The 22,036-nt window shown below is 35.0% G+C and overlaps 1 protein-coding gene across 1 annotated transcript in view; it reads left to right on the top strand.

The window, feature by feature from the left end:
- The window catches only part of mmp24 (matrix metallopeptidase 24), a 29,532-nt gene extending 9,355 nt beyond the window's left edge, over nucleotides 1-20,177 (top strand). Inside the window, exons 2-9 of the mRNA XM_058779182.1 lie at nucleotides 5,381-5,529; nucleotides 6,567-6,683; nucleotides 8,916-9,220; nucleotides 11,685-11,846; nucleotides 11,965-12,179; nucleotides 12,977-13,115; nucleotides 14,480-14,746; nucleotides 19,837-20,177. Of these exons, the coding sequence (XP_058635165.1) occupies nucleotides 5,381-5,529; nucleotides 6,567-6,683; nucleotides 8,916-9,220; nucleotides 11,685-11,846; nucleotides 11,965-12,179; nucleotides 12,977-13,115; nucleotides 14,480-14,746; nucleotides 19,837-20,174 (1,692 nt within the window). The 3' untranslated portion in view covers nucleotides 20,175-20,177. The remainder of the gene's footprint in view (nucleotides 1-5,380; nucleotides 5,530-6,566; nucleotides 6,684-8,915; nucleotides 9,221-11,684; nucleotides 11,847-11,964; nucleotides 12,180-12,976; nucleotides 13,116-14,479; nucleotides 14,747-19,836) is intronic.
- The last annotated feature ends 1,859 nt before the right edge of the window (nucleotides 20,178-22,036 follow it).

The raw sequence follows: 22,036 nt of genomic DNA, 5'->3' as shown, positions 1-22,036 counted from the left end.
GATTCAATAATCACACTAAGCAATATCACAAATTAATTTTGATTTTGATTTATTGTGCAGCTGTAATTCCAGCACTGTTATCATCGCTGGCCTTTTCTCCACTTTTATTTATTAAACAATGGAGAGAGAACAGGAAATGATAGGGATAAGAAAAGAGCAGGAAATGACATGTGCCTCAACCTCATGAGCACCGCGGCTCAAATGTGTAATTTGCACTAAATTCTCACCCTTCTTCTATCAGTGCATAGGCAGTCGGGGCACCACTGCGAGGAACTGAACCTTTATTGATTCCACTGATGATGTGACATGCGGTTTCTCTCTGAAACACAAGATATCAAAAGTCATGAGGCAATGCCACCCGATCAATACCCACAAATCCTCAAACTAAACGCACACACCATCCTATGGAACCGTCCTACACATGTCTCTATGGAAGGCCCAACTGCTTTTGTGACTCCCTACTCATTAGCACACACTTATGAGAAAGGAGACTCCAACGACCTGAACATCTTGTGTTTCAAAGAGGCCAATTACATGGGCTGTGATCACAATTTTACAGCCAGTAATAATGTCAAAGTAACACTGCAGTAAGTGCATGCTTGATACTGTACCTGCTTTGTAATATTCTCTGTATAATGTCGCTCTACAAAGTTTTTTAACAATGTACCTCATAATTTCAGTCTGATCTTAACAGTTTATGCAGCACATTTCAGCATCGATTGTTTTCTGATTAGCCAATTAGTCTACTAGTCATCCAACAACAAAGCAGTCAGAGTGGAGTTAACTGGTTTTTGATGTTTTTTAGTGTTAGGCATGATATCAAAAACAGTCTGTTTCTAAGGATCTGAGAGAAGGTGGAAATGGTTCTGAAAAAAATATTTTGGCACAAAGATTTTGATAAATTTTAGGAGATGGACTGATGGTTGATTCTACTTGTAAGCACACAGCGTAAAACACGTGAGGTAAAACACATGAAACTTTACACAGATTACATTACAGCATATCATGATGAGGTAATCAGGCGTTACTTGAGCTCTGGATAGTCTCGCAGGCAAATATAGTGCTGTTTCAGCAGAACAATCCAATGTAATTTGAGTCAGACGCAGACTTCTTATCCATGTACTGTTTATCGGTGTTAAAGTATTTGATTGTGTGTGCCATGAGAACAGAACAGAAGCTTTTTAAGTAAAAAATAAGTTTTTTTTTTTTTTTCAGTTTGGGTTTGATAAGATTGTTTGATGTTTTAAGTCTCTTATGCTCTCCAATGCTGAATTTATTTGATCAAAAATAACAATTTAAAATAACTATTTTCTATTGTAATATATTTTAAAATGCAATTTATTCCTGTGATTACCCCAGTCTTTAGTGTCACATAATCCTTCAGAAATCATTCCAATATGCTGATTTGCTGCTCAAGAAACATTTCTTATTATCAATGTTAAAAACAGTTTTTCGAAAAACATATTTTCGTCATGCATTTTTTCTGAATTCTTTGATTAATAGAAAGTTCAAAATAACAGCATTTATTTGAAATAGAATCTTTTTTATTTTACATTATAAATGTTTTTACTGGCACAATTTTGTTGAAATATTACTGCTCAAAAACACACATTTTTGCAAGGTCAAATGATTATCGACAAGTGTTTTATCAAACAAGCTCCACATTTCTGCTTTAAACCCTCCAGAATGTCTTGTCCCATTGACTTCCATTGTAAGTGCATTACAGCACGTGTGATTTACTAGATTTTACAAACTGAGGGTTACGTTGGCGTTATTTTATGTGGTAATCGACCGCAAGTCATAGATGCTGTACATAGAGCTTGGCTTGTTTTGAACCCAATACATTGATGTTAGGCATTATTTCCCACCAAATGCTAAACAAAGTCAGCTGTGTTGCTACTAGAAATTCATCTGATCTGTTTAGGCTGCTTTTGTTTGGCGAGCGCATGGAGGACTGTTACCGCATGCTGCTCATGAAGGTAGAATATCATCACTCCATGCCACCTGGCAGCAGAGACGAAAGGATTTCAAGTTTCAGGGACAGCTGTTCAAAGAAAGACTTGGCTGTGTTTGGAATGGAGAATTAGCTTACTGAGTACTGTACATCATATATACTGTGCTGTGTAATTTGTATACTATAGTCTTTTAAAAAACAATGTTGAAAAAGAATGCAATTTGCCAACAGTGCTACATGACCTCATAACATTGCATGATTAATTCAGCCAAAGGCATCTATTGGATCAGAAATAATAAAAATATATCCAGTCAAACTCTTCATTACCAATCCAATCAAAAGAGTAAAGAAAGAGATGAACATTCATCACATTAGAATTGGAAGTGCTGTCGGGTGCATTGCATTGTGGGATGCATGATGCTGCAAAGCGTACTTTGTTTGTGCACTTCACATATCAGCAAAAAATTGGTCACCTGTGTATTGCATGCATAATTGCTTACCATGCAAAGTATAAAAACTTTATTTAGCAAATTTTCATGTAGTTGGAACTATTCCTTTAACCCTAGTTGACCAAAAAAATAATATCCTGTTATCATTTCGCAACCAAGCTTTATGACTTTCTTTCTTCTGTGGAACATAAAAGAAGAGACACTGAGGAATATATTTTCTACCCCAAAATGGTACGTTACAAGTTGTGTGGATGACTTTTATGGTGCTTTTTGTGTCATTTTGGAGCTTCTATCCCCAATAACGTTTGTTATACATTATGAACAGGAGTGGCAAGTATATTCTACAAAGTTTCTCCCTTTATGTCCCACAAAAGAAAGAAAGTCATACAGGTTTGGAACGACATGAGTACATTATTGTAAATTATCCCTTTAAGTAGATTATCCATCTGTGATGTCTGTGCAGTTCACAAGAACAATTTATCATTTATACTTCCCGAGAAATGTGGATTTCTGTCTTTGAACTGAATCTCAACGATTCCTACAAAGTACCGGAACAGAAATAGTCCTGCGGCTTAAATAAGGCTTATTATTCACGGGGCTGAACTGTCACAGTCCTTTTGTGTTCTTCAGATCTCACAGCCTTCATTGATTTATCAAAGTGGATGAGACATGTATTGTTGGGTCTAGTGCTGGTTTCAGACTTCGCTGTATGCCATGCTATAATGACGGCACCAGTAACAGCGTTGGTGAATTATTTAATGGGCACGATATCCCAGGGGGCCGTGCAGAGCCTCTGTTACCATGGAGGCTGAGCCAGCCATGTCACAGAAGGGTGTACTCACTGTTACAAGTTTGCATTTCAGCATTCTGAATATGCAAAATAATGCTAGTGTTGTACGACTGTGCATTATATTCATGCATATTTATATATAGATGTTTTATTGCTGCAATTCAACAGTAAAGAGTATGATGTTGATGTTGGTTTAAAATTTTATGAAAACTTAAATTATATATTGCAGAACTAGATTTTTACATTTAATGGTTCCAGTTCCATGAAAAACTAGCTACAATGCCATAGTTTTTCTAAGGATTTCTAGTTCGATTTTTGGGAGTTACTATTGATGCCTGATTGATACATTGATGATTTTTTTTCCATGTTCTAGGTATATTTCTTGTATATATTACCATTATTATTTTGGCATCTGTATTTAATGCCCTTTAGTCTGTGTTATTTTAGTATAATTGAGATACTATTCATTTTACTAATATTTCAAATTTTTAAAAATATATTTCCATAATTTCAGTGTTTTGTTAGTTTTGAAAATATTTTAGTAAAAAAATTAAATTATTTTATAAATATGTCTATATAGTTTTTTTTTTTTATTATTAATTTTTATTTCAGTTTTTGTCATTTTAGTTCATCAAGTTAACCTAAATAAAACTGATAAATATTGCATTGGCATTATCTAAAAAAAAAAAAAAATAATAAAAAAAATAATAATAATATATATATATATATATATATAAATTTTATTTTATTTCAGTTAACATTTATTTTATTTCAGGGAGATGGTTGCTAAGGTATTCTAAGTGGTTGCTAGGTGGTTTCTTATTGACTCAAGTCAGAAGAGTCCAGCTTTACATCTCTTTGATGTTGAAACATGATATGGTGTAATTTTATATTGAAATTACATTTTAGAATAATATAAAAAAAAGACATTTATACAGTAGATGTGGTTAATTTGCAAACAGACAAAAAAATGTCGTAAAAATGCACTGGTACTGTAGTATCAAGAGAGCACTATTTTTAAATCTAATGAACTTGACATGGCTCTTTCGGATATAGAAGCAGTGCGGTGTGTGTAGCGGCCTAAGGATTGATTTCCATTTGAAGCATTGACTCACTGTTTGTGATGGTCCTGCTTCATGCTGAGAAGGAAAGGACTAGAAACTCCAGCATTAAAATATTCATGCTGAAAATGGACTCTAAGCCATGAGCTCAATTAAAGAGCCCCTCTCCATGTGTGCAGTGCTTTAAAATGAGGGCTTTGCTTACTAGTTCTCCACTCTGCCCGTCCGCAGGGAGAGATGAAAGCCAAGAGAGGAGGCTGAGATGAGGGAATGAGAGGATGAGGATGGGGATGCTCTATATAAGTTCAGTTTTATTTTTGTGCTGTTAAATATGTTGAGATCAAGGAGCATGTGAAATGAACCGAGCTTTGAGAACAAATGGAGTTTATATGAGGTGGCTGACCTAGACGGCATGTTTATTGATACAGTTTGTGCTTTCTCCCTTTGTTCCCACATATTTAAAGGTGAAGTGCGTAATTTCTGCGCACCAGCATCAAAAAATGGGAATTACATAAATGATTAATAACCCTAAAAATAGCATTTCTTTATGAACCTAAAACTAGATAGTGCTCCTTTTGTTCACTTTTTTTTTATAAAATATTTTAAGATGTCATTTTAAGGTCTGTCAAAGATCCAAAAAGCTGCAATTTTTTCACCATAGTCATCTTCTGCAGTTCTGATGCTGATTGATGGCTATCAAGATGGTTTCAAAAAAATAAAAAATAAAAAATTCACATTCTAGATATATTTCTAGATATACTACAATCATTGACCATTTAGTCAGTGTTATTTTATTACTACTGAGAAAGTATTAGTTTTATTAATGTTTTGAATTTTTTTTATATTTTGCATTTTCATAAAAATTGTTCAAATTTTAGTAATTTTGTCATTTTATATTATTTTTAAATATGTATGTAGAGATTTTATTAATTTTAATTTACTTTTAGTTATTTTAGTAGGCCCTACATCTAAGTGCATTTAACTAAATGAAAATTAGATGCGTTTCAGTTAAAATTTTAAATGTTATTATTTTAAGTAATGAAAAAAAAAAAATAATAGTTTTTCATTTTAGTTAACTATAATAACCCTGCTTTTTGTTCTTAATGTAACATCTCTTTCTTTGTAGACATGGCTGAAGAACTATGGCTACCTGCTCCCTCATGACATCCGGACATCGGACCTGCGATCGGAGAAAGCCATGCAGTCGGCGGTCGCTGCCATGCAGCGGTTTTATGGTATTCCAGTGACGGGAGTGCTTGATCAGACCACCATCGAGTTAGTAACAACCCTCTTTATTGCATGAAAAATCATGAACAGGCAATATAGCTGCTGAAGTGCATATGCTACATCAATAGTGTGTCTTTGATTAATAAGATGAACAGCAGTGTTTAAAGTCACCTGCTCATTGAGATCAAATGACCAGCCATGTCTTAGATCGAGTTAATATGCACTAAAATTAAAGGGATAACTTACCTCAGACTCCAACATTTTCAGAGGATATCAATTTGTCATACTGCACACAAGTTAAACGGCAGTGCTCCAGAGCTGATGGGGGCAGCAGACAGACTAATGGTTGTTTAGGAAGACAAATAGAAGCCACTGAACCATGTGCTGCATCTGAAATCACATACTCTCTTGAGTAGGTACTTTTACTTCACAACCACAAAAAGTGTACGTTCTATAGTATAACTGTGTGTAGTATGAATGTAATCCGGACATACTACATTCGCTATGTTTTCATTGTCACGTGACCTACCAGTGCTAGTTGCATCACTGCATAAAACGTGAAAAACATGTGTTAACCAGACCTTATTTCAGACATTTAACCCAAACCCATTCAAAAAACCCACTGACTTCAGGGTGATGGAAACGGAAGTGCTAAAAAGCTAAATAATTTCTGCATTTTGGCCTACAAAAATACGTCATCCCTGTAGCACTGTTTTTCTTAGTGCTTAAATGTTTCTTAAAATGTCTTAAATGTTATTCAAATTTCCCAATGCGGTGTTTGATGTTTATGTAATTTTTTTTTATTTTAGACATAATACTGTATAAAAATATTATTTATTAAATTGCTATATAGTTTATAAAAACATATTCTTGAGCAACATATTCTTGTGTAAACTAAACATGAAAATTCATCCTGTTTATTTACGTAATGCATGTTTTTGGTCTCGTTGGTGTTCCATATGATTTGAGCAGTACATTTAAAATATTTGATGTACGGTAGTATGAAGATTGTAACCATAGTATTAGAGTTTTCTCTGACAGTTGTTTGGTGTCTCCCGGTGTATTCATTATCTACATGTTTTAAGGTGGATGAGAAAACCTCGGTGTGGAGTCCCAGATCACCCTCACATCAGCCGACGGAGGAGAAATAAACGCTACGCCCTCACTGGTCAGAAATGGAGGGAGAAAAAGATCACATACAGGTAAAACATATATTCAGAGACTGATAAATATCCAGTGCAAGGCTTCCATGATGGATGGATAGACTGATTCACTGAATATTGCACCGAGGAACCTCTGGAGGAAACTACAGAAACTGTGTTTACTCTTTATAGATGAATGACCATTGTACATGATTACAGGGAAGCGTTCCAAAAACTCCATATGCCTGTAACTAACTGCACCTCAAGTGATGTGATTCTCTTTAATGGCGGCCCATTAGGCATCTCGCTGAAGCCAGCCTGTGGAGTATGTTTGTACCCTCATCTTTAATTATTTTAGTGCATATCGCATTGACACGTGTGCGTACGTTTTGGAACACATGCTGCTTACGCAATGTTCCAGACAGATGTTGCTGAAATGCTTCCCTCCAACCTTAAAAATGTTAAAAGAAGCTTTTGTTTTCTGCCTGATGGGAGAGAGAGAGAGAAAGAAAAACAAAGAAAGCAAGGAATGTCGCAGGTCAGGAAGGAAGAGGAATAGTTGATGAAAGCCTGGTATTTTGAGTGTTTTTTTTTTTTTTGCTATTATGCCTTCCAAAATCCACTCAACCTATTAATTGATTTTTTTATGTCTGCCTCTGAAACCTAAAACTACCTTATATAATGAAATTATGTAGAATAAAATGTTGTATATGCATATCTAAATTTATAATGTATTATAAAAAAATAGATGTAATATATGTATATAATTATACTGTATATATTTTAATATTTATATTAAATAACTACATGTATACTATTATTTAAAAACTATATATACACAAATATAGTTTTTAATGAATAATATAATTGTAGTGATATAGAATAAATTGTTATATATACATATATAAATGTATAATATATTATAAAAATATAATGTAATAAAAGTATGGGTCAAAATTATAGATTTTATATTAAGTAAAGTATTTTATTATATTAAGTAAAGATCATATTCCATGAAGATATTTTGTAAATTTACTACTGTAAATATATCACAAAGTCATTTTTGATTAGTAATATGCATTGCTAAGAATTCATTTGGACAACTTTAAAGGCGATTTTCTCAATATGTTGATTTTTTTGCACCCTCAGATTCCAGATTTGTATCTCGGCCAAATATTGTCTGATCCTAACAAACCATACATCAATTGAAAGCTCATTTATTCAGCTTTCAGATGATGTATAAATCTCAATTTCAAAAAATTGACACTTAAGACTGGTTTTGTGGTCCAGGGTCACATATTAGACAGTTCCATGTTTTCTGCTGGTTACATGATGCTGACTCAGCTTATATGAGCTGAACAAAAGGGATTCTGGGACATTTTGTATTTGTGGTGCATTCCTATGGGCGTAAACATGAAATCAGATCATTTGCAAACATTTGTCTGCTTTCGTCCGTTTTAAAGCTCTGTTAATTCACTGCAGTGTAGAACTTGGTTTGCAGTCGCTGGTTAATCAAATGTGATGTTCTCACTTGTGTGTGCCTGCAGTTGTGTGCCAGAGACAACCATCTGCTTCTGCCTTAGGTGTCTGGCCTGGTTTAACTTTTGCCCTATATTCAAGGAAATTTTTTATGCAGATTAATTCTTATGTAACAGCGCAGTGCTGTGAACTCAAACGGCATTCGCTTCAGTTTATTACAGAGCAGATTCATGTTGAAAGAACATTTTCAAACACACCGGTGCAATGACTGAGTAGGTTGCTGCAGTGCACTGCATGCTGTCATAGGGAACTTGATATGAAAAAATAAATATCCAGTGCAATTAGTATTATTTATATACTATTATAGCATTATCAATATTTTGAATTAGCTTTTATTTTTATATTTTCAAATTTAAAGTTTTTGTAATTTTGTTTTGTGCTTTTGTCATTTGTATTAGGTTTTTTTATTTAGATTTAATCTATTTTTATTTCAGTTTTAGTTTAAAGTTAACTAACTTAAAGTTAGTTGCTAATGTTGCCACATATTAAATTTGTATATTTGTTTTGTTTTTCACTATTTTCATTTTCTTTTTGCACTTCACTTATGCATTTTATGCATGTAGCAGATGCAGTATTTTGAAAATTTACATTTTGCATCAAGTTTTGCCATGTTTGAGCCACAGGAAAATTTTAAAAGCATTATTTTAATGCTTTATTCCATGTGATATTTAATTTTAATTAAGTAATTAATATTAAGTCACACAATATTAAAGTATTTATGATTTTTTTCCTTCCCTCTCTTCCTGTTTCCAGCATACATAATTTCACCCCCAAGGTGGGCGAGAAAGACACCCAGAAGGCCATTCGCCAGGCCTTCGACGTCTGGCAGACAGTGACCCCGCTGACCTTTCAGGAAGTGGCCTACTCTGAGATCAAGAACGAGGGTAAAGAGGCGGACATCATGATCTTCTTTGCCTCCGGTTTCCATGGTGACAGTTCTCCTTTTGATGGAGAGGGAGGTTTTTTAGCTCACGCATATTTTCCCGGTCCTGGAATTGGCGGAGACACACACTTCGACTCTGATGAGCCCTGGACGTTAGGAAATGCCAATCACGATGGTAAGTGTGGTGCTGTGATGCTAAACTGTGATTTTTAAAAATTTTTTTATAGCATTTAGCTTCCAATTGTATTTGATCATTGCTATTAGCATTACTTACTAATATTAGGATGTCTTTTGATCAAACCAACATGACAGTGGCTGATATAGAATGATTGACCCAAGATGTCTGGACTCATAAAGAGTTTTTTTTTTTTTTTTCATTTAAATTTATTACTTTTTTGTTTGAATTTTATTTTTATTTTGTAATTTTTGTTTTTCTATTTAATGATCAAGTTTACATGGTTGTGAATTTATATATTTTAATTTTAATCAAGCATAATGACCTAGTAATAAGTAGATAAGTAATATATATATAGTTTTAATTTAATAATATTTAATTTGATTTGGCTTTATATTATTTGTAATAATAATTAATAAATTAATAAATAATTTAATGTAATAATTACATAATTAAATAATTACTTATTAATTTTTATGGATTTTATGATCTATTTTATTTTATTATTTTTATTTTTATTTTTTGTATGTTTTTGTACCTCTGTTTAATGATGAATTTTTGTGTATGTGAATTTAATTTAATTTAATCAAGCATGGTAATGGCTTAATATAGAATAATTGACCTAACATGTCTGGTCTCATAATCTCTGACATAGTAATATTTTTTCATAGTTTTTTTTTTTTCATATTATATTATACTTTATTTTATTATTTAAAGTTTATTTATATTATTTTGTAATTTTTTGTGGATCTATTTAATGATGAATGATAATGGTTTAATATAGAAGGATTGACCTGGCTTGTCTGGTCTCACAATCTCTGACATGGTAATGTGTGTTTAATTTTATTTTATTTTGAATTTACATTCATGTGAATTCATGTTTTTTTTTTTTTTATTTAGTAGGGAAACATTAGATTAAATGGATGATTAAATAGGATGGCTGGTTTTTCCATAATGTTCTGCAGCTATAGATAGAAAGATCAGTCAGATGTGTAGAGGTGAATCTTCTGGGAGCTTCTCCAGTGGTAAACTGGAACAGGGAGCTGTGGAGCATCAGTAGATGCCACAGGGGAAACATAAAAAAACACAGAGCATTGCGTTCTTTCTTCACTTGCATCAGCCGTGCCTGCGTGCTGCATATTTGCTGTGTTATCTTTGCCTGTGTGCTGCAGTGTCAGCAGTTCAAGTACACGCTTTATAGACCACAGAATCTGTACCTTGTTCACGTACACACACACACACACACACACACACACACACACACACACGCATATCTTTACAGATCTATTTCTCTATACACCCTATCAGCCCTAGTGGATACAGATCAAAAGTAAGCGGTTTACAACAAACAGTAGATGTATTTATCTTCAGCGGCTGATGTAGATTTTATATTTCATTTATTCTCAATGACACTTACTCCTCAACAGAACACAAAATCTATTTCTTTTCAAAGAGACGGGGAATGAAATACACAGTTAAATTGGACAGGAAGAGTGTGTGAGGGTTGATAAAGGAGAAGGGCTTTGGCAAAGAGATCCTCTAAGAAAGGGGAAGCAGTCTGTAAACAAAATGTACAAGACACTTTGTGAGCCATCTGATACTTGTAGCACCCAGAGACGCCAACCAACAGATCAGGCTATTTCTGTGATTTGAGTGATATGGTGTCACATCCCTTCTGTGTTTCCAAAGATCTGAACATGTCAGTCTTGACTGACTCATCTTCTGATATTAGCGTACACAGCACAACATGTATACAGCCCATGCACAACATGTTCCTTTAGGATTCTGGGTAGAAACAGCGCTTTTTACCTGTCTACATAAGTGAAGAACTAAATAGGGCAAATTGATAAAAAAACAAACAAACAAAAAAAAACCCTATCTTATATCCAGAGCATATACAGTATATTTTGGGAATTTCCTGTCAATTTCTGTCACCATCAGAGCCTCTCTAAACTAATAACCAAATGGATTGCACCTTGTTTTATAAGACAGCAGAATTGACTTCCACAGCTTTTTACAGAACTTTTAACTTTTTTGTTGATTCTTAACTTAATATTCATACACATATGCAATTTCCCAGGTGCATTATACAACGAAAGCAAATGAGTATGGATGCTGTCAAGCTCCAAAAGAAACCAAACGCACTATAAAAGTAGCACATTACTTTTATATCCCATGTGTGCTGAACTATGAGTGAACTATTCCTATAATGATAGAATGAACACATTTATTCACTGCTGATTCAGCGTTTGACGAACTTCTATGGGAGCTTTTATTATTTCGGAACTATTTTTAACAAAATGCACATCAAATATACAAAGCCTTAAGCTTTGCATTGGTAATTCTCCTGCTTCCATATTCTTATTCATGCAGTACATGCCATACTGTTACATTTTTCATCTAACATAGAGTTCTGATTAATACTGATTCAAAGATGTTTTGACCATTAACCTTTACCTCTCAGGCAATGACCTTTTCCTGGTGGCTGTACATGAGTTGGGACACGCATTGGGTCTGGAACATTCCAACGACCCCAGTGCCATCATGGCCCCCTTCTACCAGTACATGGACACGCACAACTTCAAACTGCCTCTAGATGACCTTCAGGGGATCCAGAAAATCTACGGTAGAGTTATCATCTCTATCACCTCTATTATCTTTTTCAAGGAGCTAAGCAAGAATATATTTTGGATGCCAGGATGGCTAAATTTATTTTTAGAAGAATAAACGTTGTTCCTCTACAGGTATACCCACAGCCATGCTGGAGCCCACCCGACCTCTTCCTACTCTACCTGCACGACGCACACACCCCACCTCTGAGAGGAAACATGACCGGCATCGCCCCGCTCGCCCACCCTCTGGAGATCGGCCGTCCTCTCCCGGACATGGAAAACCCAATATCTGTGATGGCAACTTCAACACTGTGGCCTTCTTTCGACGGGAGATGTTTGTTTTTAAGGTGAGTTGCATCAGTTCTCTTTCCAGTATTAGATACAGATGCTTTATATAAGCAGATCACAATAAAATTTGCATAATCCATCTGGTATCTGATCAATTTGGTTGAGTGTGATATCAAGAATTGTAATTCCTTATATTAAAGGGATTGTGCATCCAAAAATGAAAATTCTGTCATCATTTACTTGCCCTCATGTCTTTCCAAACCTCTAAGAGTCTCTTTCTTCTGTTGAACACAAAAGAAGATACTTTGAAGAATGTTGGTAACCAAACAGATTCTTGTAGCCTTTGACTTCCAGCGTAGTCAATGGCTACCAGCAACTGTTTGGTTACCCATATTCTTCAAAATATCTTCTTTTGTGTTCAACAGAAGAAAGAGACTCATACAGTATGTTTTGTTGAAAGAAGGGATGCACAATATATAATAGAGATATTGGTGATTTTTAAAAAATGTATTGCTTTCATACAATATCGAATAAATATTTGGATATTTATTCAATATTGGATATTTAATTGTGCATCTCATTTCCTCCCTGTAATTACTCAATTAATTGTAATTTTTTAGCAAATCTTGAAATGATTTTTATACTGTATTATTTATATTATAATTGCCTAGAATCACTTGTAGTATTTTTATTTCTTTCTTTTTATTTATTTAGGCCATTTATCAGTTAATCAGTGTGAAAATAATGATCTGCTTATCAATATTAGACATGTTTTTAATATTATGCATCCCTACTTGAAATCGACTCAGTTGAAGATCTAAATTACATCTTTTACATACTCTTTTACTCGTCACAGGATCGCTGGTTCTGGCGTTTGCGCAGCAACAAAGTTCAGGAAGGCTATCCCATGTTGATAGAGCAGTTCTGGAAGGGTCTACCTCCTCGCATTGACGCTGCTTACGAGAGATCAGATGGAAAATTTGTGTTCTTCAAAGGTAAGATTTATTATCCGTACAACAGATGTTATGACATTAATTAAAACAATATTAAAACATCAACAAACAAAAAAAACAAGCATTAGCAAAACTACCTAGTGTTTATTGCTTAATATGAAAAGTGCAGCCTCAGGCTAGTTTTAATAACTCTGATTGTTTTATAACATCTTTTGTCATAACTATAAATTGATACCAAATACATCCCGAAGCCATAAAATTAAGTACCTGAATATGGCTTGGATAATAAAGAGAAGCCATATCCATTAAACATCTGTTGCCTTTGGATCAGTTTCAACTCAAACCAACATATTTTGCTCAGGCTGACTAATTCTAGATCAGCACTTGTACATTTTATGTACCGTTTTAATACAAGCCTAGGTACACTGAGTTAAAGGTTAGATAAATGCTGTTAGATTGTGGGTTAATCTCAGAAAAGGTCTGCATTTATCCATAGTGTTTATCTTCCATTGGGCCTGACAGCCTTAGTGAATCCATTCAGTACTTTATTATTCTGTCTGTTCCTCCCTCGCTCCCCTCCTTTCAAACGATCTCTCTCTATCTCGCCGTCCTCACCCCCTCTCTTTCTCATTAAATTAGCCCGGCGCAGTCTTGCTGCGCAAGGAGAGGTTGGGTGAGATATTTATAGCCCGAGTCTCCTGTTCTGTGATGTTTCATGAGAAAACAAGCTCGCAGGATGCCCTATGGTTATCTCAGAGAATGCACATCGGTATTAATAGATAAAGGGGCGATGAACTCAAGTCATGCTGGCATTTCAGCATCTTATTCACTAACTACACATGATGCAGTTTACCCAAGTGCTGTCTGTGCTGAAATAATGCATTTAAAATAAGATTAGGCTCATTATAGGCTGTATTTTATTTGCAAAATTCAGTGCACAATCACAATTGTGTTGCATGTAGTAAAAAATATCAGAATAAAAAGATTTAAATACTGAGAAGACATAGTGATCATAGTAGATATAATTCATCAAATGATGATCCGGTTATGGGGAAGATGGAATAATCTATCTATCTATCTATCTATCTATCTATCTATCTATCTATCTATTTTTAAAGGTAACTGTATCTATCTTACAGTTCTGACTTTTTTCTCGCAATTCTGAGAAAGAGAATTGACAGACGCAGAAAGTAAGATATAAACTGCAAGAAAAGTAGTCAGAATTGTAAAATAAAAAGCCACAATTTTTATTTTATTATTCCTTGGTGAAAATAAGCTTCCATATATATCCAAACATGTGGCGTAGATAAGCACATCGTTTCATTATGCGATAATATAATTCAATATAACCCATTTAATTTGGACCTTATCTACTGCTGTTTTTCTGCCTGTTGTTTTGATTCTAGGGGATAAATACTGGGTCTTCAAGGAGGTTACAGCAGAGCCCGGGTATCCTCACAGCCTGGTAGAGCTGGGCAACTGTCTGCCCCGCGATGGCATCGACACAGCCTTACGCTGGGAACCTGTGGGCAAAACCTACTTCTTCAAGGGCGACCAGTACTGGCGTTACAATGAGGAGAAGCGTACGGCTGACCCAGGCTATCCCAAACCCATCAGCGTCTGGAAGGGCATCCCTGATGCACCGCAAGGAGCCTTCATCAGTCGAGAAGGATGTGAGTCATTGAGGTTCCAATAACCGATCAATATTTAATGTGGCAATCAGCCATGTGATCGGTGGGCATTTTATCTGACTGCTTCCCTCTGGTTTGAGGAGTTCAAGTTGGTTGAGCTTCATTCTGGAGAAGTACTGGTCTAATCTGTAGTGCACTGCAGTGCAACAAATGGCTATTATAATCAGCGAAGCTTTACAAAATAGTTGTCACTGGATGAATTGCATTCGAAGCAGATTTAAAATACCAATAAATGCACATCTGAAACCGCACATTTAATATTAACGCGGTGTTGCTTGGGAACGGTAAGCACGATTGAAGTTACTTGGAGAAAGAATGGTTTATTGAGATTATTATGAATGCATTGAACTATTTTTTGCATGTATTATCTGCTGCTGCTATTTTGACACAGTGTTCATCTGTCGCAGCATACTTATTTATTTTATTGAGTAGGTAATAGAAGTAAATGCGCTGGGGTCTTGTGTTCCACTCATTCTTGTAGAGTAATTGATTTGTGTTTGTTTGGCGCAGTCGCTGCAATATTGTTGTGTTGACAGTGACTGTTTTGGCTCTGACTCATCCTCAGTGGTGATCTGATAGCTGGTCTGGATTGGCACAGGGTCCAGAGGAAAAGACAGACACAACTTTTGGGTATTAAAATTCACTGTCACAATGGGTGCATGATTACAAATATAGCAAAATGGCAGCTGACTGTAGCAAGATACTGTATTATGTGATGTTATGTTTATGGTAGAGAGCTAATATATTGGATCATGTGACCCTCGATGTTTTAATGCAGGGAACATTATGTCTAAATGATTGAAAATCATTGAAAGGTACTATGTAAAAAGGGAATATGGTTTAATTCTTTTGAAATGATACTATGACTAGGCAATATAGCTAAAAACAATATTAGATATAAATAGCTTTTAAGGGCACTGGATATGTATGCCAGTGCTAATGTATTTGCTCTGCTTTTTTAGTCAAAAAAAGACTGAAACACGACTTGAAAATGCTAGAAAGAAAAGAAATACAGGAGAAATTTATGTTGAGTGAGAAATTTATTTATTTACCTGCACCAATAGAAATAAACTACAATATTTTATATATTTTAAATATTTAAAATAATATTTTAAAACATGTAAAATCCCATTTGACTTTAATAAACATTTTTTTAAATATTTCTAATTTTTATAAAATATTTGATAAAACGCCTATATTAATAAACTAATATTTTCTATATTTGTATTTTAAATATACAAAATGACAAACATTTTAAAATATAAAATTTGTAAATAAATAAAATTATGCAATTTTTTTAAATAAAATGTTTAATAAAATATATAAAATATTTGATAAAAACATTCTAATATTCCATATATTGGTTCATGTTGTATTGCCAACAAAATATTGAATATATAACTAAAATGTGAATAAAGTGGGGATTTGTAAATAATCAGAATCAAAATGAAAGTTTCGCACTACAGAAAACAAATGAGCCTAAAACAGTTATTCTCACTAGCGCTGTGGCTGATGTTGATGCTAGTGTCAGTCAGGTCGAATGGTAAATCTTCAAGTGTCACACTCTAGTCAAGTATTTTTGCTGTGGCTACATAGAATTGCAGATTTTTCCTCCTCCTCTCTAGAGTATTATCCAGTGAAGGAATGATCATCTTTTCTGTGAGTCATGTCATAACCTCCGTCTCAACATGGAGCCTAGGGCCAGGACAAGATGGAGAAGCCAAGAGGGTTATATGGACTGTTTGGTTTGCCCGTAGCCCATGATTTTTCTGTCACTCAGATTTTGCAAGAGGGATTTGGCACGTCTTGCTCGGCAAGATCGCGAGTAAAAGCAGGGAAAAAAAGAGAGGAAGGACGAGCACTTCATCAATCACACTCTCAGGGGTTGCTGTCTAAAGCTTATTCACAGTATTTAGGTTTAGTTCTGGGTCTGCGCTCGTATAGGTTCAGTTCGTGAGTGCCTCGAATGCATCTGTTTATGTGGCATTGGGAATCAGACTGACAGCTCTCTGAGGGATTGTATAACACTGGAACAACTTTTTGAAATACTGTGTCATTGAGTGTTTACAAGGACAGCTATTTTTGTGATCATGAATATGAATTGAGCTTTCTGAAAAGGACGTGCATCTCTGCCTGCATGTAAAGACAAATATTTGCTTATTGACCTTATGCGTTGGAGAAACAAGTGCGCAGCTATCTTTAGAAATTTGTCTTTGAACTTCTGGTTTTGCAGCAGCTCTATAGCATCGCTGTTAAAGAGTAATTAGCGGGTGAAGTGGGTTTACTTACTGTAGAGTTATCAATGTTATGTTCATTCATAAATTTGTACGACCTTACCTTCACGTTGTGGAAATACAAACAAAAGGCAAAAGACAGAGCACAGTGCTCAAAAGGGGTGGAGCTACATAAGGTATATATTGAATTCCTTTCTATGATTGGTTCATGTTTACAACTGTTTGTTTACATCTTTAGCTTGACAGTAAATGACAGGGATGTAACGATTCACTCGACTCAATACTGATTTCACAATACTATTTTCTCATTTTATAACAAATTGCGATTTAAGACATAAATTAAAAGGTGTTCTTTTACTATTGCTTGGACAAAATGCTTCACTTTTTTTTTTTTTTCTGAAATTGAAATATGTCAAAGAACAAAACTGAACTGAAATTAGAAAACAAACCCCAAGTCAAGTAAATAAATAACACAAATTAAATAAATCAATTTTCCTGTGCTCTTTCCATTTAAAATTAGAGGCAACCATTGTATTTTAATCACTATCCAAACAAAGATGCTGCATACATGCAGCATGAGCAGTTTTGAATAGGGTTGCAAAATTCCGGGAATTTTCAAGACTGGAAACTTTCCATGGGAATTAACGGGAATATATGGGAATTAACGGGAATAAACTGGAAATTTGCTAAATTGCAGGAAATGGGAACTTAAATGTAGTTGAGAACAAAACCTTGCAGCATAATCTTGGTTAAAACAACCAGATTTAATGCAATTTCATTTTAATTTCCACTCTACACATTGCTCAATCGCACACAGCACACTGCTTACTGCGGGGCTATCGAGGCCACGCCCCCTAAATGCACTGTGCTTATCTACCATTACATGCACAGATCGTTTCTTAAATCCTGCACACAAAATATCAAAATGTCCATCTTGGTAAGTATTCATATAAATTACATGAATATTACAAAAAATGTTTAAAACTTCCTTGTGCTGTGTGTAATATACTGTGCAACTAAATTAGGCTATACCATAGTAAAAACAAATACACTGACTGAACAAACGTTTAGGTGAGATAATAATAAAACAAAAGTCTAAAAATGACCCTCCCCCACACACAATCTTTCCTGTAGCTCAAATAGTAGAGCATGGCGCTAGCAACGCCAAGATCATGGGTTCGATTCCCAGGGAAAGCAAGAGCTGATAAAATGTAAAAACTGTAACTTGAATGCAATGTCGCTTTGGATAAAAAGCATCTGCCAAATGCATAAATGTAAATGTAAATCCTCTCTAGTCACCTAAGAGGGGGATTCCCCTACATTTTCTCTGAAGCTGCACTTTCTGCATTTGAGCCCAAAGACTACATCGAAGTTTTGATATTCTAAATATATTTGATCTATGGGATTCACGTTTAACTAGTAAATACCAAAAAGTGTTTATACAGTAGCTAGACAGTTTATGAGGTAGGCTGTGTGCTATATAGCTCAAGCTGTGATGCTCCTTCTGCTAGCAAGTTTTCTGTTATCATACAGAAGTGCAGTACTGGTCAAAAGTTTGGACACATTACTATTTTTAATGTTTTTAAACATTGCATATCTTTTGCTCATCAAGTCTTCATTTATTTGATCAAAAATACAGAAAAAAAGTGATATTGTGCAGTATTGCTGGTATTACAATTTAAAATATTGGTTTTCTGTTGTAATATACTTTAAAATATAATGTATTTCTGTGATGCAAAGCTACAGTCTTCAGTGTCACATGATTATTCAGACATCATTCTAATATGCTTATTTATTATCAATTTTGGAAACAGTTGTGCTGCTTAATATATATATATTTATTATTATTATTATTACCTGTGATTCTTTTTTCAGGATTCTTTGATGAATAAAGAGTTTAAAAAAAACAAAAACATTTATTTAAAATAGAAATCCTTTTTTAACAATACACTACCATTCAAAAGTTTGGGGTCAGTATCTTTTCTCTTTTTTTGAAATAAATTAATACTTTTATTCAACAAGGATGTGTTAAATTAATTTTAAAAACGTAATAGCAAAGACTTATATTGTTAGAAAATATTTCTATTTTGATAAACTGTTCATAAGTTTTTATTCATCAATAAATCCTGAAAAAAGCATCACAGATTCCCCCCCAAAAATGTCATTTTTAAAATTTGTATTAGTTTGCATGCAAGTGAGCCTATGATCAAAAAAATATATAATTCTGTTTGTATATGATACAGTTTTATAAATTTCCAATTAATTCCCATAAATTCCCTTAAATTCCTGGTAAGTTTCAAATTTGGAATATTTCCAAAGTTCCCCAGACGAAGTTCCCATGGAAAGTTTCCGGAAAACTTCCGGAAATTTTCCGCCCCTTTGCAACCCTAGTTTTGAATCTAAATTAGATTGTATAATTTCGAAATTTGGCCCTGTCGTGTTTGTCTGAATATCAATATAATCTATGGACAAAGACACAATGGAGGCAGAGTGCATGTAAACACTTTTTCTACTTTACTTAACAACTGTTCAGAAGTATATATAGGGCCACACAGCGCCACCAGAAGCACAACACAACAATTGCAGGATTAACCCAATTCTGAACACCAAATACATAACAGGCCCGACTTTAGTTTTGTGAAACTATACTACATAAATATCTGCACGAAACAAAATCGGCAGATGGGCTGAATCATGAAAAAATGAATTCACTCTCTGACAGCAGGTGGCGCTTATGGAACAGCCGCAATATAGTTTTTCCTTGGTTGCCGCTGTAAACAAAGCTTTCTGGTTATGGAAATGTACTGATAAATTGTTTATCTGTTTTTTTTGTTCTAGTTTATACCTACTTTTACAAAGGAAAGGATTATTGGAAGTTCGATAACCAGAAGTTAACGGTGGAGCCAGGCTACCCAAAATCAATCCTCAAAGACTGGATGGGCTGCGATCAGTCTGAAGTAGAAAAGAACAAGGACCGTCACCTCCCTCACGATGACGTCGACATCATGGTTGCCATTAATGACGTACCCAGCACTGTAAACGCAATCGCTGTGGTCATCCCATGCATCCTCTCACTGTGCATTCTGGTCCTTGTATATACTATCTTCCAGTTCAAGAACAAAAACGTCCAACAGCACGTGACCTACTACAAACACCCCGTGCAGGAGTGGGTATGACGGACCGGGGGGCGTGATGGACCCCAAACGCTTGAGAACATAAGTGAGGGCTACTATGCTGAGGTTTGACCAGTGCCTGTTTTCAGAACAACCTTGTCCCAGAACGGGAACAAAAGACGAGGAAAGGGAGTATCCTCTTCCTTCCTACTTGAGACAGAACTTTACAACAAATATTGCAATTTTTTAGCATGAGCCCAACGGACAAAACTTCTGGGGATTGAACGTTTGAAGTTGTGCCCTGGCCTTATGCTAACCAGGTGAAGTCTTAACGGTCGAGGAACCATCACTCCAGTTTGACCGAGACCATCACTTTCTCTTCTCCCGGAGAGTTTGAGGAACCGCAGATTTGCGAAATGCCAGCAAATCCTTGTCTCGTTGTCAACATAAACTTGTACATGAATTTCAAGTATTATCCAAAAGAAACGAAACAAGCAAAACGACAAACAATGACTAGAAAACCATGTAGGTAGAAAGGCCATAGAAAAGAATACCAAGGAATTCTTGCAGTCTTTTGTCATTTACGGGGTGAAAGGTTCACTGCTGGCACTCCTCGAAGACTTCAACATGTTTTTATTGGTGGTTAGGAGGCAGTTTCAAACTAATTAGCTTCATAACATCAATCTGAATGTTTGTTTGCGTTTTCTTTTCTATCCTCACCTGCCTACCCATTTCCACAGAGTAGGAAGAATGATTTATAATAACTAGGGCAGTCTTAACACCTCCTCCCACTCACTACTGTACTCTATTCCTTTTCTTCTTTTGCTGTTTTTATCAGTCGGCAACAAAAGAGGATCTCTTTTTGATGGCATTAGGTCTTTATAGGAGAGTAATTTTGTGTCACAATGGGCCTGATTTCTTGCAATCTCTATATTATATTTTGCTTTTATTAGGTCATGTTTCCAACCATCTTGTACGGTCTCCTGCTACGACCTTACCTTTTCACCAAGTGTAATATTTGAAACACTGGTGCCAGGCAGGAACATGAACAATGAACACATCTGAATATGAAATAGCTTTGTTACCGTTGCCTACCAGAGATGATCTCTCAACGGCTCATCCATCCTCTTCGAATGAACGTAATATGCTGTATGTCTTACGTTGAAGTGACTTCAATTTCATGTGTTCGGTGTGGATTGTCTAACACTTAGCTCTAAAATGTCTGTCGGGTGCTTTTATTGGTTCGACTGTGCTATTTAACGGTGAAGTGTGTCTGACTGTACCATATTAACACATCTCTTTGTGCTCATCTGCTGTGGGAATGGATCTGATACATTGCACATTGGAAGGAGCCGAGATGTAATTGATGTTTTCAGAATTTCGAATGGAACTTTTTGGATTAACCTGACAAGCTTCAGGCGTATATGTATATTAGAAAAGGTTTATAGCATCTTAATCACAATATTAAGATGGTAGATTTGGCGAGACTCCCTATAAGGCTTCACTTAACACAGTTTATCATTTAATATTGGGGTTTCACTGATACTTTTGCCTTAACACATTTAGGTTGCATGTTATAAAATCCATTTTGTTTTTCTCTGTGGAACAAGCATTTTTAACTACAAAAAAGCCATTTTTTGTTTATTCCGCAGAGAATTGTGTACATATTGTATTCACAGTTCAAAGGAGCATGGATCTGCAGCAGAAACTACCTGGCATATACTTTTATGTTTCTAATGTGTCTCCACCAATGGTTTGAGCATCTATTCAAGCTTCACCATATTTTTACACTGAGCTGGCTTCATTGGCATGTTGTTTGTGACATGACGTCACTTCTGTAGTTGCCATATGTACATCTGCCCAAAAGATCGACCACTTGAAGATAATAATTTTGTTAATACATTCAACCAACACAATTGTTTTCT

Source organism: Onychostoma macrolepis, chromosome 06 (assembly GCF_012432095.1).
Source record: "Onychostoma macrolepis isolate SWU-2019 chromosome 06, ASM1243209v1, whole genome shotgun sequence".
Taxonomy (NCBI): Eukaryota; Metazoa; Chordata; class Actinopteri; order Cypriniformes; family Cyprinidae; genus Onychostoma; species Onychostoma macrolepis.
This window is presented reverse-complemented; position numbering and strand designations above follow the sequence as displayed.